The following is a 15,573-nucleotide window of genomic DNA, read 5'->3' on the forward strand; positions in this document are numbered from 1 at the left end:
GAACTTCTGTGTGTTTTGAACAACTCATCACCATGCACAAGAAGTCAATTTGTATCTGCAAGTATTAGTACAAGCTCCTAACCAGAGGACACATGTTCAGGAAAAGCTGAGAACAATGTCTTGCACGCTTCCAATCCCAAAGAGTGACAGTATTTGAAATGAAAAATGTTCCTTGAAGTGTCTTGCTATATAAATCATTTGGAAGTGTGGCCTTATCAGTTATTTAGAAATGCTGAATTTTAGCTGAGAAAATGTAATAGCAGAACTCTGGTTGAGCCTTGACTGATAACCTAAATGTGCTGACCATGAGAGGCATACAGATTATACCTAAAATCCAGAGACTAAAAATGAACCTTGAATTTTCAAGTGCAAAACAAGCTCTGAGAAAATAAGTCAAAGTCAGGTATTTTTCAGCTTTGGCTAGGAGTCCAAATTCTGTCCAACCTGCTGTGTTGCTGGCTGTGAATGACAACTGACTGGACATGAGAGTGAGACAGGTGAAACCAAGGGCAGCTACTTCAGGAGGCTGCACCAGTCAAAGTGGCAAAAGAGAAGAAATATTGGTCCAACCTGTCTTTCTGTCATTTAGATCAAAATATGTCATGAAAAATGCATAAGAGCCTTTGCTGAGGTCTAACATAAACTAATTAATTGTCTTTGTACATTTTCAATTCTACTCATAGTTATTTATAATTGCTTCCAGACATTGCCTGTTCTAAATAACTTTTATCTTGTTGGGTGGCATTGTAGGTGGGAAGGAGTTAACTTCTTTTAAACAGAAAGTTTTAGGCAGGAATGTAAGCAGCTTTTTTTTTTTTTGCTACCAATAGATCTCGGAATATACTCTGTTGCATATTGGGATATATTACATTTGTCAAAACTGTTGCAAATGAGACTCATGAGCTGACTCAGTCTATGGATTGATTACATAAGCTACCAGGAATCCAGGTCAAAGCAAAATTGTCATTAGGGAACTACCAGGTTAGAGACAGTGTCTTCTCTTTTTCCTTTAATATGCCTTATCACAAATACATTTTTAAAGATTTTTCAAGAACCACAAAAAACCTAATTTTTTACAGGAACTAGGAAAAGAAATTTGTGCTTTAGAAGGGTTAGTCAAGTGTGCATAAAATCCCATTGCCTGTAAAAGAAAAACAATCTGTTTTTTTCCACATGCTGCTCAGGGTAATATTTTGCTACTGAAATAATTTTTGCACACAGCTAATCTTGAGGCTTTATGGTACCTGCCAGTCAACTACTGGTTTGGAAGTCTCAAGAGCAAGTGAGACACTGTCTTGGTATTTACCCCATACCATAAATCCTCTTCATCCGGTACATGCTATGTGTACATGTATGACATTTGAGCAGAAATTACTAAAGTGTGTATTTTCCTCTTTTTTTTTGCTTGGAGGTTTTGTTTATTTGTTTATCGCTATTTTCTCCCTGGAGGGGGACTTCCTACAGGAGGCATTGCACAGGATCCTGATGAGTTTGTTGTACAGTTATCAAAAGGACAATTAAGAGTGTGGGATTAAGTGAACATCATTTGGAGGTCAGGCTTTCACTTGAAGCTTTCCTGTGTCTCTGCATTTGATTTTTCATGTTCTTTGATCCCAGAATTGCAAGAAACTATTTACTATAAACCTATTTAAAATCTTGTGGTGGAGGGCTATACCCTGGTGCTCAGTGCTGAAGGGGTTAGTCTGAGAGAAACAAGGATGAATAAAATATAATTCTCATGATGCTCATCCACACGATGCCTAATTAGTCCTCATTTGGGGGAACTGAGAAGCTGCGAGCCAGAATAATCAGTGCTTTTATGGATGGTAATGTCAGATGAATCTTCGGAAGAAAATGACAAGAAGTTACGGGGTTTTTTTCTTCTAACTTTCAGACATCGTTAGCCTGCAGGATAGTGGAAATGGAAGCTTGGGAAATTAATTTAGTTGACTTCTCCAGCTCTCTGCATAGCTCTATGAGCTACTGAGAGAAGACATGGTCTAGAGTTTTTGGTCTATTACAAACCAAAAATAATCAGGGCCAACCTGGTGCCAGAACAAGCCTGCATAATATTCTGCCTCACCTTCATCCACAGCAGCAGATACTTACAGGTTGTAAGAACCCCTCAGTAAATCATATAAATTTAGCTCCAGTTTTTGCAGGAAGGAACTGGGTATTTATGCAGCTATTTATGCAGCTGCAGCTGTTATCCTGCACATTTGTTTGTTTTTCACACACACTGTTAAGGAAAAAAAAAATTCTTCCTCTAGAATTGAGAAGTCCATTTCAGCCCCCACTGCGATAATTAGCATTTGATGAGGCTGCTTGATCTTGCATGTAACACTTTTCATCAATACTTGGTGGCACTGCCATGCATTAAGTGCTAATACATTATCTCTAGGAACATTAAGGTCCAGAGTGATTGCCACAGTCATTGTTTTATGGAGTCAGCAAATTAGAGAAACAAGTCACAGGAGTCTTAAAGACCATTACCCTGTTTTCATGATATTTCCAGAGGACGGTATGTCAACTTATGCAAGTTGAATGGGTGTTTTTCTCTTATTTTAAAGTAATATTAAAGAGAAATTTAAAGTAAGCTGTAAATATGCATTTGAGACATTAAAAGAATTTTTCCTGAGAATTAATGAATGTGATAAGTGCCCTGTGGTGAGAGAGGGTTGGATTTTCTTTGAAGTCAAAACTGAGAATTCTGGTTGGTGATTTTCTAGATGATAAGAACATTCGTCTGATAGCAACAATTATTTCTCAGTGAAGGCTACTGCAACCTGCAATTTCATTGTACTCTGTTCCTAGTTTTATCACTGTCTTCTTGACTTCTATTCCACTCAAAGACTGAGTCCCTTGCTTTTGCAAGGCACTTCACTAACCCCTACAGGCACCATGTCTTTTCAAATTAAACCACAAATGTGGCCTTAAAGTACTGGTGAAAATCTGAAGTAAATCTGCAAGGGAAAAAAACCATAATTTATGCTGGAAACCCGAACTAGTAATTCTTATGCTTTCATAAAGGTGTGGATGGGAAAAGAGAAAGGGAATGAATTTAAGATGTTTCAGCCCAGATGAGCTGTGGGGGGGAGTTGTGTTTCACTGGTCACAAGGAACCTGTTGAATTTACAGGGGGAAAAAAGCAAAAAGTCCCTTCATATTACTCTCCAGTTCACAGGTACATAATCACCTACTACACCAGAGTAGCTGGTGGTAAAAACAGAGGGCACACGTGAGCTGGGAGTGAAATACCTGTCATGCAGCACCATCGTGCCTGTGTGTGTAGTCTGGAAGTTTTACTCAAGATTTAGCCTTGCACAGTACAGGTGGTGCTGCTGTGTTACCAATGGTCACAAAGAAGCAGAAATTAGTGCAGAAGGATCCGGAGGTGGCTTTCAGCATGCCTTTGTGCAACCGCTTTTCCCTGCTGGCTGGCATCTGGGTCTGTAGTGCCCAGAGGAAGAGAAGAGCTGCTGCTGTTGAGCTGAAACAGTGGTAAGTGGTGCTTGGAGGATGACAGATTGAAGTAGGAGCATGAAGAAGTTGGATTTGGCTGTTCAGTGGCCTAAATGGGATCAGAGTTGGCAGTGTCTAGTTCAGAAAACTGCATGCCACCATTAGAGTAAACGGCCTCCTAATCAGGAGGTGTGCTACATGTGATCACCCAGCAGATCACGTCTGGAAATTCAAAGGCCAAATGTTTAAAGGTATTAGAGGCTCATAAGGATAGAGAGGAGCACCAAATGGTATTTTCAGAAGTGACTCCTGTTACTTAAATTGCAATAAAATCTATGGGAATCAGGCAGTGAAGTACTTAATGCCTCCCTGAGAAAACTCTGCAAGGTGCTTGTTTTTATCAGTACGTGCCTATGTGCCTCTTAAAATCCTGGCTGTCAGAGACATCTCCTACCCATAGGGCTTTAGCAATGCTGAGTAGCAGAGATGGAAGGATTAAGACACAAATGCTGCAGTGTTTGAGCCCTCCCTGTGTAATGTCTGTGCATGGCTCTATTTGTGTGTCTGGTGCCACAGGAAGATGGATTATGTGGGGACATGCCATCAGAAAGCAAGGATGTGGCACACAGACTTCCTAAAAGGTATCAAAGCAGAGAACAAGAAAATCAGAGCATTGTCTTGGATTCCCATTCCCCTGAGCAGATGAAGAGGAAAGGAGGACATGTTTAGTACCTTGTTTCTTAGATCACAGTAGCAAAAGTACAACCTGGCTCTAGGGCTAAATAAAGAAGCAAAACAAACTAAGTCCTGCTACCAGCTGTGATAGAGAAAGGCCTGCTGTGTTCTCCAGGAGGATTATTGGTATTACTGGTAACTGGAGAGATGCACATAAAATTGTGTGAATGAAGAGTAGGAAAGGTAAACTTCCAACACAGATAATCAAAAGAATAAAGAAATAGATTATTCTTTTGCAAAAAACAGTCTCTTCAAAATCTTATTGCAAATACTATCTTGCAAAATAATCTAGCAATATTGTATTTTATAATATGAGCTAATTAGTGATACATACAAGAAACAACAGGACCTTGAAAGAGTCAGCTTAGAAAGCCTTCACCAACTGTGTCATGGACTGTAGCTTAAATGCAAAACTGGTGAACATTCAGATGCATAGTAGCAATCAAGCAGCCACCAAGAGAATCTAGCAAGGAGCACAGAGACACATGAAGCTGCAGAGCAGAATACCTGTGTGACAGTAAACGTCAAGATGTGAACGGAGAAGCTGAATTCAATGTGTGGAAGGCCAGCAGGTCCTGTGGAGTAAAACTTGATTATGAAAAGCAGGGTCATAGACAGACTGGAAAGTACACAGTCATGTCAAAGCCTGCGGGGAGAACAGCTAAAGAAAAACCAGAGCACAATCAAGAAGCAGGCACTGATTTAGAGTTTGGATGTATAGGATACTAGGCTGTGCAAAGTGGCAAAAATGAATGGTTTGTAGGTGCCAGGCTGGCACCAGATGTAAGCAAGCAACTGAATGTCAGGTAGATAGATATATCCAGAACTATGGAGGTATCTTTGGGATTATTCAAGGGAAGAAAGCAAAGTTGTCATCCAGCAACAGTGAATGGCAGTTACATGATTTCTTAATCCCTTGGACTGTATGTTAGTACAAGCATGATAGAAAGCACTTGAGATCATGCTTCAGTAATATAGAAGACACAGAAGGCCCCATTGTCAGTGCAAACAGGTAAATAGATGATGCTTTGACAGCTGCTCTGCTGTCTGGGCTTGAACTCATCTCTCTGCAGAGTCAGCCAGGCTTAGCCCAGGGTGCCTGCAGTGGTCACTCCAGGCTGGGGTAGCTGCATCTCTGCAGACTGACTTTGCTGCAGTGTGCAGAGGGAGGATCATAGGAGCTAAGGAAAGGTTAGCATGTGTCTTACAAAAAGATGAAGCATTGGTCAGCTCCCAGAGCTCGGTATCATTGCTAGCAGTGGAATGAGTCCCGTGACTTGGAGTGCTGGCACCAGGGGCTACAGGCTTCAGAAGCAGGCAGGGCAGGTGAGGGGGAGGTGTGGCACTATAAGTAAGGGAGATGTTTGATTGCACAGCCCTTAGAGTTAGTGACAATGTGGTGAAGAGCTTCTGGGTGAAGATTAGAGGAAAGGAAAACAAAGCAGATATTGTAGAGGGTGTTTTACTACTGACTGCCCAGCTGGGATGTAAGCACCAGTGAATCATTCTATAAGCAATTAGGAGAACTCTCTGGATCAGTAGCCCTTGTCCTTATGGGAGACTTCAACTTCCCAGATGTCAACTGGAAATATCATACTTCTGTGAAAAGTCTTGGAAATTCTTGAGGTTTACAGGAAAAAACTGCTTGTCATTCATACGTAGTGAGCCAACTAGGAAAGATGCCCTCCTGGACTTGCTATTTGTGAATAGAGAAGGACTCATGAGGGATGTGACAGTAGGTGGCTGTCTTGGCTACAGCATTCATGAAATGGCTGAGTTTAAGATCTGCACTGTAAAGACAAAAAAGGATGGCAGAGTTGCTACCCTGGACTTCTGAGAGCAAACTTTATGCTGTTTGGGGAGTTATTTAGCAGAGTGCCCTGGGAATCTGCTTTTAAGGACTTCAGAGTCCACATGTGCTGGTCAGTCTTTAAGATTCACCTTTCAGAAGCACAGGAGCAGCCAACTTCACCCTGTTGTAAGTCAAGCAAGCAGAGCAGAAGACCAGCTTGGCTGAACAGGGAACTCCTTGTGTAGGTCGGGAGGAAACAGAAACTGTATGACCCCTGGAAGCCAGGTCAGGTTTCTCGGAAACCTGAGTACAGAGCTGTGGTTCATTTGCACGGGGAGAAGACATGAAAGACCAAAGCTCAGTTAGAGTTGAAACTGGGCAGTGCTGTTTCAAATAACAAAAAGGGCTTTTTTTCAGATGAGGTGTAAAGAAAATATTGGACTGACACTTGGTGAAGGTGGTCATCTGACTGTGTTTGGCTAGTTTGGAGAGAAGGAGGTTGAGGGGTTCCCTTACTGCTCTCCGCAGCTTCCTGAGGAGAGGAAGCAGAGAGGGAGGTGCAGAGCTCTTCTCACTGGTGTCCACTGAGAGGATGCATGGGAATGGTTCCAAGCTGCCCCACAGGACATTCAGACTGGACATTAGGAAGCATTTCTTTACTGAGAGGGTGGTCAAACTCTGGAACAGGGTTCTTAGAAAAGTGGTTGATGCCTGTCAGTGTTTAAGAGGCATTTGGACAATGCCCTTAATTGGTCAGCCTTGAAGTGGTCAGGCAGTTAGACTAGATACTTGTTGCAGGTCACTTCCAACATAAATATTCTATTCTACTGTATTCCATTCTGTCCTATCCTATCCTTTCCTGCTGTGATCTTCTCTGCCTTTATAGTTGCATCCTGAGGCTGTTCATTCAGGTCTGGTTTTTTCATGAGGTAAAATCAAAATTTTCTTTCCTAGCAAGGAAGGGTGGGGACTGATGCATTTTCTGTTTTCTTAGAGACAGCTTCTCTAGTCCAGAGCAGGCATACAGTGGTAGCACAACATGAAGAAGTTTGAACCGGTTGATTTCTCACTTACCTCTTGGATGAGGCAGCTGCCAGGTGTCTCAGCCCAACATCTTCTGCAATCCCTAACCCCATTAACCAGCTCAACACAACAAATGAGGGATCATTCTCCAGCTATCACTAAATTTTTTAGTGGGTTGGTGTGTTTTTCTGTAAGTTGATACTAGCTCACTGACGTGACAGGCAGTATTAATAAAGCCTTAGTCACAGAGCTGGAAAGAATGCTTTTTACACATAGGACCAAGAGCTGCCTGGATCCTTCTTTGTTTGAGCAAGCAGCCAGAAAGTTAGAGGAAATAATGAGAAAAAGGAGATGTACTTGTCAATACAACTTCATGATTGAGTGTAGATGTTGGTGAGAGATGAGACATCTTGCTGCTTTTTGCCAAAAGCTATGGAATCACAGTGCAGTGTCTCCATGTTTTGCTGCACGATTTCCTAATCATACTGTGTTCATACACAGTAAAGCAATATAGCTCAGCAATGCGCTGTCAAGACAGAACACTAGTAATTATGTGGCTTCTTTGGAATGAGGCAACCTTGAAATCCAGTAATTAAGTAGCAATGTGTGTCTTGGTTTAACTCCATGTCGTGGTTTAATTCAGTGTCATTTTTAAGTTCAAAAATTGTCCCTATGTTTGTGTTCCAAAAATCAGTATTTACTGTTTGTTAGATAGAATTTTGAAACAGGAAAGCTGTAGTGGAGGCCTGTGAACTGCTCAGAATCTTTGCTGTGTGTAACACACTCTGCCTGAACCTGCAATTTCTGCGTATTGGTTCCTACTTTGTGGAGCCATTCTGCATATGGACGTGCATACAGCATATGGTTAGACTTACTAAAGAAGCTTTTTGCTCAAGTAAGCCACTGCAAGTCCCATCAGCCCAGCTCTGCCCTGTCTGCAGTGAAGATCTGTTGCTACAGGCCTTGGCATTAGTTCAGGAGACACTTCTAGTCAGGATTCATTTTTGACATAGATGAATGAGGACTTTGGTGAAACAACTCAAAAAGAGATTGCCCTACATAAATTGGCTGAGCATTAGGCTTTGAGAAATGAATGATTACATTTAGAATTGCCTTTCACATTAATAGCTGGAGAAGACCTGTCCAGCTGTCTATATGAGAGTGGAGATTTATTTTCTGAGGTAAAAGTGGAGTGAACTACTTTCTCCATCCAGAGAAAGTTTTGGGTTGGGTAGTCACCTTTTTTTGAAGGAGAAGAATATTCCCGATGATAAAAAGAATATATAGAAATGAGACTGCATTTTGGAAATTGAATAGTATCTTCTCCTCCAGAGATCCACAGCCATTAACCAAAAGAGTACCAATTTAAAAACAAGTTTTTGAGGGAAAAAGGTTACTTTTATCAGAGAAGGTACTATTGCAGAGATGCACATGCTGAGCTGACTTTACAAAGCAGTTAAGTAGTTTTACATTGTAAAACTTTTAAGATCTCCATACAACATACAACTAAAATTTCTTTTGACAGGTACATGGAAATTCTGCTAATCCTTTGTGTCAGAAATGTATTTTTGGAATGTGTAAGGTTAGAATACGTTTTTTTTAATGCAGTATCATGAAGTTAGAAAATCTAGGAATTTATAAAACATGTGGTTTTTTCCTCTGTGCCTTCACCCCATAGAAATTTAGGAAATGAAGGGCTTCATCTTAAATCCTTGTGTGTTCTTCTTTGTGTATTTTCAGGATTCCTCTTTGATTGGAACAGCCACAGTGGCTGGTCCCAGGACAAGTGCAATAATTGGAGATCAGGGAACACCACCGAAGGTCCAGCTCCCCCTCAATATGTAAGCAGCTCCTCTCAGTCACTGTGTACTCTTTGTTTCCAATTGTGTGTGCGTGCGTGCGTGTGTGTACTTGAAACCTGAATGCCCAAATCTCAGCTCACGTGCATTCTGAGAAGAGAGAGACTGAAATTTCAAACATGAGGCAGCCCCTGCTGAAATTCAAAAATTAATAGAGGAGGGCAAGACTTCCCCCTTTCTGTGTGAGCCCTTTTAGACTTTATTTATTACAGCTGTATGGATCACTGTGAAGCGAACTGAATACCTCTGAGCTAGAGAAAATCTTCCTTCATTTAAAGCTCTTACAAAGGTGTAGTCCCACAGAATCAAACACCTGATATATTCATCATTAACCAGAAAAAATGACCCAGTTGCATTTTTGTGCCATCAACAACAAATGAACAAAGGCAATGAATGAACTTCACATCTTTGGCATATGGTCTTATTGAATAGTCCATAGAATAACAGAAGGTTTACAGAACAAAAAGAGTGGACTTCATTATAGCAAGCCTCTTCTAGCCTGGTTGGTTTATCTGATACTTGTCTAGTTAAACTACTGAACCCTTTCCTCTCAACACATAGACCTTTTAAAAGCAGGACAACTATACACACACACACATATGCACATCCATATTTTTGGGTTTTATGATGTGGCTAAAATAAGGTCTGAATTCACAAAATCCTAAAAATAATAGAGAAGTTCCTCTTTAAGAACAATACGGGTGTCGGAATAGAACCAAACAAATTTCTTTTTGGCTACTTATTTGAGATCTTTATACCTGAGGGATGCCACACATCCCTGAATGCCCCATGGAGAGGTCTCATCATTACCCTGTGGTCACCCTGTGCAGCCTGTGTGGCACATAGTGGGGCACATATTTATTTCAAGCTTTGCCCTGACTAGGAAGTAGTAACTGGAAATATTTGATGTACCTAGTTGTTGAATCAGGACATTTTCCAGCTCTCTGGCAATGTCCCTGACTCCATGCCTCAGCAAGCCTTCCCTTCTCTCTCCCGTGCTTGTCCTGTTATCTCCCTTGTGAAGCAGCCTTGTAATCTGGTCTGTCATTTTGCATTTGCGAGCCAAGTTCCAGTCAAAGAGGATGCATTATTTGAAAGCTGTAGCAGTAGTGGGGAGGTGTAACTCTAGACAGAGCCCTGGGGCTTCTATGTTAAGAGCAGAGTCACAGGCAGCTACCCAAGGCCAAGAACATAAGCCACCTCCACACTTAAGACTGTTTTTTAGGGAACTTCTAATAAACATTTTGGGTTCTTCTAGGTCCCACACCCTAACCCTTAGCCTCACTGTTTCACATAGCCCACATACTACGTTTTGCAAGATTTCAGATTGTTGTTTTAACACTTTCTTCTAGGCTGTACAGAGTTATCTGGTGAAGTTTCACACTTAAAATCTAGAGAACAGTGAAATGTGTCCAAATCCAAAGATTTTGGCTCAAGGCAAAATCATCCTCAGCAAATGGGACCACTAGACCTGACTTCCTGGCAGAGGAAAAACCCAGAAACAGTTTCTGGGGAGGGAAGCTGCCTGCAATCAAATTGTTTCCAGCCATGGATGAGAGAAGGCATCCCCCCAGCTCTCCCACAGCCCCCTCTCCGCCAGGAATGGAGCTTATGCCTGGCCACAGGGTGGGCCGCAGACCCAGGCTGAGCCTGTAGCTGGGTTTGGAGAACCCTGTGCCTCTGCAGCTAAAGAGGAGACCCCCAGGGATGGATATCCTCACTACCCCACACGGGTGGTGGGACCACCAGTCCACAAAGAAAGTGCTGATCACTTGTGTTGTCCCAGGGTCACCCCATATGGTTGTTGCACACAAGCTTTCATCACTTTAGCCATACAGAGATTGGTCTGTTTTGGTATGGTGTCCATGCTGGGCTGTTGTACACCTTCTTTTAGTCTCTGCAAGGATTTTGATACTCTATCTAGAGGATGTTTAGGCTCATTGGGATATTGGATATTCAGACTTAGAGGTGGCTGATGTGGGGGAATTTGCTGGGTGAAGCTAGTAGGAGAGAACAGAAAGAAACTAATAGGAGAGCTGGAGATAGCTGCAAGGCACAAGAGCCTGTGATCCACTTAGGGTAATTTTCCTTGCACCTTCTTCCAGCATCTCCACCTGTAAATTACATTATTACATGTAGCCCCTCGGAGGAAAAGCCTAAGTCTATCTAAAATGCTCTGTTCCTGATCCTCTGCTTTACCCATAGCTTCTGAATCTGAGCCCTGTGTAAGCAGCAATTTCAAAAGGGACAGTCAAAGCCACACTTTCTGCTCCCTCGAGTGAGTGCAGTCTGGCACTTTCTGTTACGTCCTTGCAGAGCACAGTGCTGAAGGATTAGCATTGAAGCATGCAACCTTATTTCTTGTCAGGGTGATGCATTTTAATGTTCTTCAGATCATATGTAGCCTCATGTTTTCCATCAGGTGAACAGCTACAGACCTGCTCAAGACTACCTGATTATATAGGCTAAAAAAAGGATGTGCAGGGTGGTTTCTCCCATCTGTTGACTAATGAAATACACTTTCTGATTAGGTCTTTGTACCCCATGCATATGGTAAATAGAGCCAGGCACATCAGCCTAAGATTCCCCAAGGAGCTGTTACCAAATATTTCATATTCTGCTCATTACTGCTGTTTATTTACTACCTTCAGAACAAAAATTAGGAAATCTACGGTGCAATAACGCAGCTGAATCAAGAAAAATAACAGGATTTATTCCTCAATTATATTTCCTGGAGAGCAGAAGTAAAAAGTCATGTATCATTTTTATTGGCTAAAAATATACAATCAGAGCTGTTATAGTTTTCATTTTTTCCTCTGGTTCATTGCTATAAGGTGGGCAGCAAGCCTCCTCTCACCCACCCCTAAGCCTAAGAGCATTCTGCTGCACTTTGTAGTGTAAATGCACTTTCTCTGTTTTCCCATTTCTCTTAATCTATCTTCACTGCCTGTAAATCACAAATAAATAAAAACTCAAGGCACAACCTTGATCAAAAATTACCAGAAATCCCTTTTTGCATCTGTAGAAAAGTGACAGTACCAAAAAAATCTGGTATTTTACAAAGAAAGTGTCGTTCTGTGTGTGCATTCTTGCTATTCTATCCTGACTTTCCATTATTTCCCAAAGTGCAAGCAATCATTCTTAATTTTCAACAAGAATCTCTCTAAACAGAGAGAGTATCTGTAGGGATTTTAAGCTGTAGTCATTTCACAACACTAGACACATCCCTGAAATAGTAACAGAAGAACAAAAGAGAGATAAATAGATTCTAAACAAAGGGAATAAATAAAAGCTGTAATTAAATAAATAAAAAGTTCTACATATTGGACCCTATATTAAAGATTTATTACCATACTTGAATGCAAAACATCCAAAACCAAATTCTACCACTTGACTTACTTAAGTAAAAAACCCCTTGCAGAATGTGGCCCTTTCTCACTTTTGTTTTACCAATATAGTGTAAGAATTACTGTACCAGATCAAAATAGTTTGTTGTGTGTTGTGTGTTGTTTCTAAACTTGGCCAGCATAAATAGCATTGAGAAAGCTGCAAGAAAAGCAGCCTACCTGTAAGAAAAATTTCCCCTTAAACTCCACAACAGAGGTGGATCCCACCCTGAAGTATATGAATATATACTTCTTCCAGATGTCAGGATTTGCAAAGTCCTCTTACTCGAGCCCTTGTTACTCTGGCTGTCTCTGTAATTGTCATGTTTTTCTGAAACTGTTGCTAAGTCCTTAACTTTGGTGTTGCTTTGTGGCACTGTTTGGCTTTGGTTGTGCCCTGAGTGAGAAGTATGTCTCATCAACTTCTAAATTACCTTTTACTCTGATTAGTTATCTTTATTGTCTTAGAATTCAGTCTCTGCCCTTCCTTGTTTGTGAAGCAGCCTATAATGATGTCCCTTTTTAACTACGACTTCTGAACAGTGCTTCTGCTCACTTTCTGCTCTGTGGGGCTGTAGCTGGAGCAGGACAGGTGGTGGTTGATACCATCTCTGTGCTTTTTCCCTGTGTGACCTCTCCCCACAGCTACCTAGCCCTGTATGCCTACAAGCCTCAGAAGAACGACGAGCTGGAGCTCCGCAAAGGGGAGATGTACCGGGTCATTGAGAAGTGCCAGGACGGCTGGTTCAAGGGCACGTCTCTGAGGAGTGGCATGTCTGGTGTCTTCCCAGGCAACTACGTGACACCTGTTTCAAGGTGAGGACCACCAGCCTGTACTGGGGCTGAGAGGGATTCTGGATGATGCTGAAAGCAATGCAGCTCTGCTATCACATTCCCCTTCCAGAAATTCTCTGGTGGCACTGCAGACTTCAGTAATGAGACTTGCAGGTTGTAGCATTGGAGTTATCCATGTCCTCAGGAGATTGCACTAGCTGTATTAGATGATGGCATTTATAACCTCTGATAGGCCCAGGTTTTACTATTGTAAAGAATCTGTTTGCTAATGATTTTGTTGTTATAAAACCACTGGACGTGTAACAAAATAAGGAATGCTTGTGTCTTGCTTTTCAGTAGCTCCTCATGTTGATTTTGTTCTTCTTAAAGCAAAGATCTGGAATGGTTTGGTTCTGGACTAATGGTTGAACAGTTAAAATTCCAACGTGGTAGGAGAGTTAAGTAAATTGTCTGATTTTACCTACCCCTGCCTCGGTTGCAGAAGATGAGAAAAGGAAAGAATGGCATTTTTGGGGGAGGAATGCCATTTGTCAGAGTTCAGTATTGGACAACACCAAATCAAAGCTGAGAAGCTGAGAAGAAAGTCCATCTCTGTGTCACAGACTGTTTGCCCCACATGTTCCTTGCAGGTGAATGCTGGGATTTGTATGCCCCTATCTCCTTTAGAGCAATTGTGGATTTGCAAACTGAACTCATTCCTTCTCCTGTGCTCTCAGTCTCTCCTCCCACATGAACACTGTCTCCACCATCTTTGACTCCTCTACAGAGAAGAGCACCTCACAGCTCAGACACTGTTGATCTTGAAAAATTGATCCAGCTTTGTTGCATCTACAGTTTATGTCAAGTGTGTAGCATGTGTTCTGAGTAACACCAAAAGTTAAGAACAGATCAGAAGGCAGTAACTAAGACTGCTGAAAGTCCTAATATTGCATTTCAGTAAGAAAACCCCAAACATTAATTCACTGGTTCTTAACTGTTCATCAACCTAAATGTATTTACTTTATTTTATAGAGCCCCTTGGCTGCCTTCACTCCTTGCCTCTTCAGCTCTTAATTAGTAAGGAAGTTTGTGCTGAAGGGTTGGTTATCTGAATCAGCAAGACTTTATTAAATGCAGCATGTCACAGCTAGAACAAGACAGAGAAGTGCTAAAGGGCAAAAGTGCTTTCCACAAAACCTGAAAGCAGCTTTATGATTATATTTATGATCCTGTGGGCTAATTAAGTTTCTGTATAAATCACCCTCAGTGAGAACAGCAAGAAAAATCTGATAGCAACAAAATCTCCTATTTGCACTACTTTCAACATACTTTGTTCCCCTTTGACAGCAAAGCAGAGGATTGGATTCATACATGTTTTTCTGCCACTCCCTACAAAACCCAAGGAAAAGAAGTTGTGAATTTAGTAACACTGAACTAGATTTATAAGCTGCCAAAACATGTGTGTGAGTGGAGTATTACGGAAAAAGAACAGAACAGAACTCTTTAGATGGACAGACAGACACAGGACAGCAGAGAAAATTTCCCACATCCAACATCTATCTACCTCTGTTGGAGTCACAGATAGTTTCTGTACATGTTGGTGTGCATGTTTGTCTGAACACAGCTCTCAGTGAACCATTAGATGTGCTTTTCTGGCAAACTCAATCTAGTGCAGATGGCCAAGCCAGCTCCAGCTGAACCTTCCTGCCACCCTGCCAGCTCTTCACAGCAGATGACAGACAGTCAAGATTTCCATCTGGTGGGATTCCCAGCTTTTTCCAACCTGGAGGCTTATCAAAAAAAAAAATAGAAGAAAAAATCAGATTTATTTAGCAAAATGTAATCCAGGCAAACCTTCCACCATGAGATAAGTGAATGACACCACAGTGTTGTCTTTCCTCCTGTGACTTCAGCAAGGAGTGGATTGGGCAGAAGGGATAGCTATCTTTTGCACTTCTGGACCATATCCTCCAGCCTGTGCTTTGGTCTTTTTCCATCCGAATTTCACTCTTTTGGTTTTTCACTCTTTTCTTAGGGTTATTTCTTCTGTCACCCATGTCCTCTGAATCAGACCAGATTGTTCAACATGCTCCTTTCTGCTCTTCTCCTCTCTGTGTTCCTACACAATCTTGGGGACCCAGAGGTTCTCCCAGTTCCATACCCCATAGTTGACTCTTACACTTTTTGTGTTATTCTCTCCTCTCTTTCTAAACCCTTGCACTGTCTCATTTCAATTTCCTTCACCTTACTTTGTTCTGCCTCCTATTCCCTGTGCTGTCCTTTCCCTGGAAGAGGACCTTGGCCCCAGAAGCAGCCCAGGAGAAGAGAACAGCACAAAATGATCCATCTGTTTCATGGCATCTACAGCTGGGGAAGGAAATTATTCAGGAACTTGAGTAAGAAACTCAGAGAAAGAGCTGCTGAGCAGCAGCAGAGTTTGTGCATTGATGTCCTTCTGTCCTCCTCAGTGTCCTTTTGTCCTGGTCAGAGTTTTTAGCTCAGTGGTAAGAGGATCAAGACATGCTGTAGTCTGAACTCAATT

General features: G+C 41.7%; 1 protein-coding gene across 1 annotated transcript in view; it reads left to right on the forward strand.

The window, feature by feature from the left end:
- The first annotated feature begins 3,352 nt into the window (after window positions 1–3,352).
- The window catches only part of LOC121673277 (E3 ubiquitin-protein ligase SH3RF3-like), a 53,877-nt gene continuing 41,656 nt past the window's right edge, over window positions 3,353–15,573 (forward strand). The window contains exons 1-4 of the mRNA XM_042046461.1: window positions 3,353–3,501; window positions 8,538–8,589; window positions 8,753–8,853; window positions 12,903–13,073. Coding sequence (XP_041902395.1) covers window positions 3,353–3,501; window positions 8,538–8,589; window positions 8,753–8,853; window positions 12,903–13,073 — 473 coding nt within the window. The remainder of the gene's footprint in view (window positions 3,502–8,537; window positions 8,590–8,752; window positions 8,854–12,902; window positions 13,074–15,573) is intronic.

Source organism: Corvus kubaryi, unplaced genomic scaffold, assembly GCF_017639235.1.
Source record: "Corvus kubaryi isolate FWS band 111438036 unplaced genomic scaffold, C.kubaryi_AGA036_p1.0 65309, whole genome shotgun sequence".
NCBI lineage: Eukaryota > Metazoa > Chordata > Aves > Passeriformes > Corvidae > Corvus > Corvus kubaryi.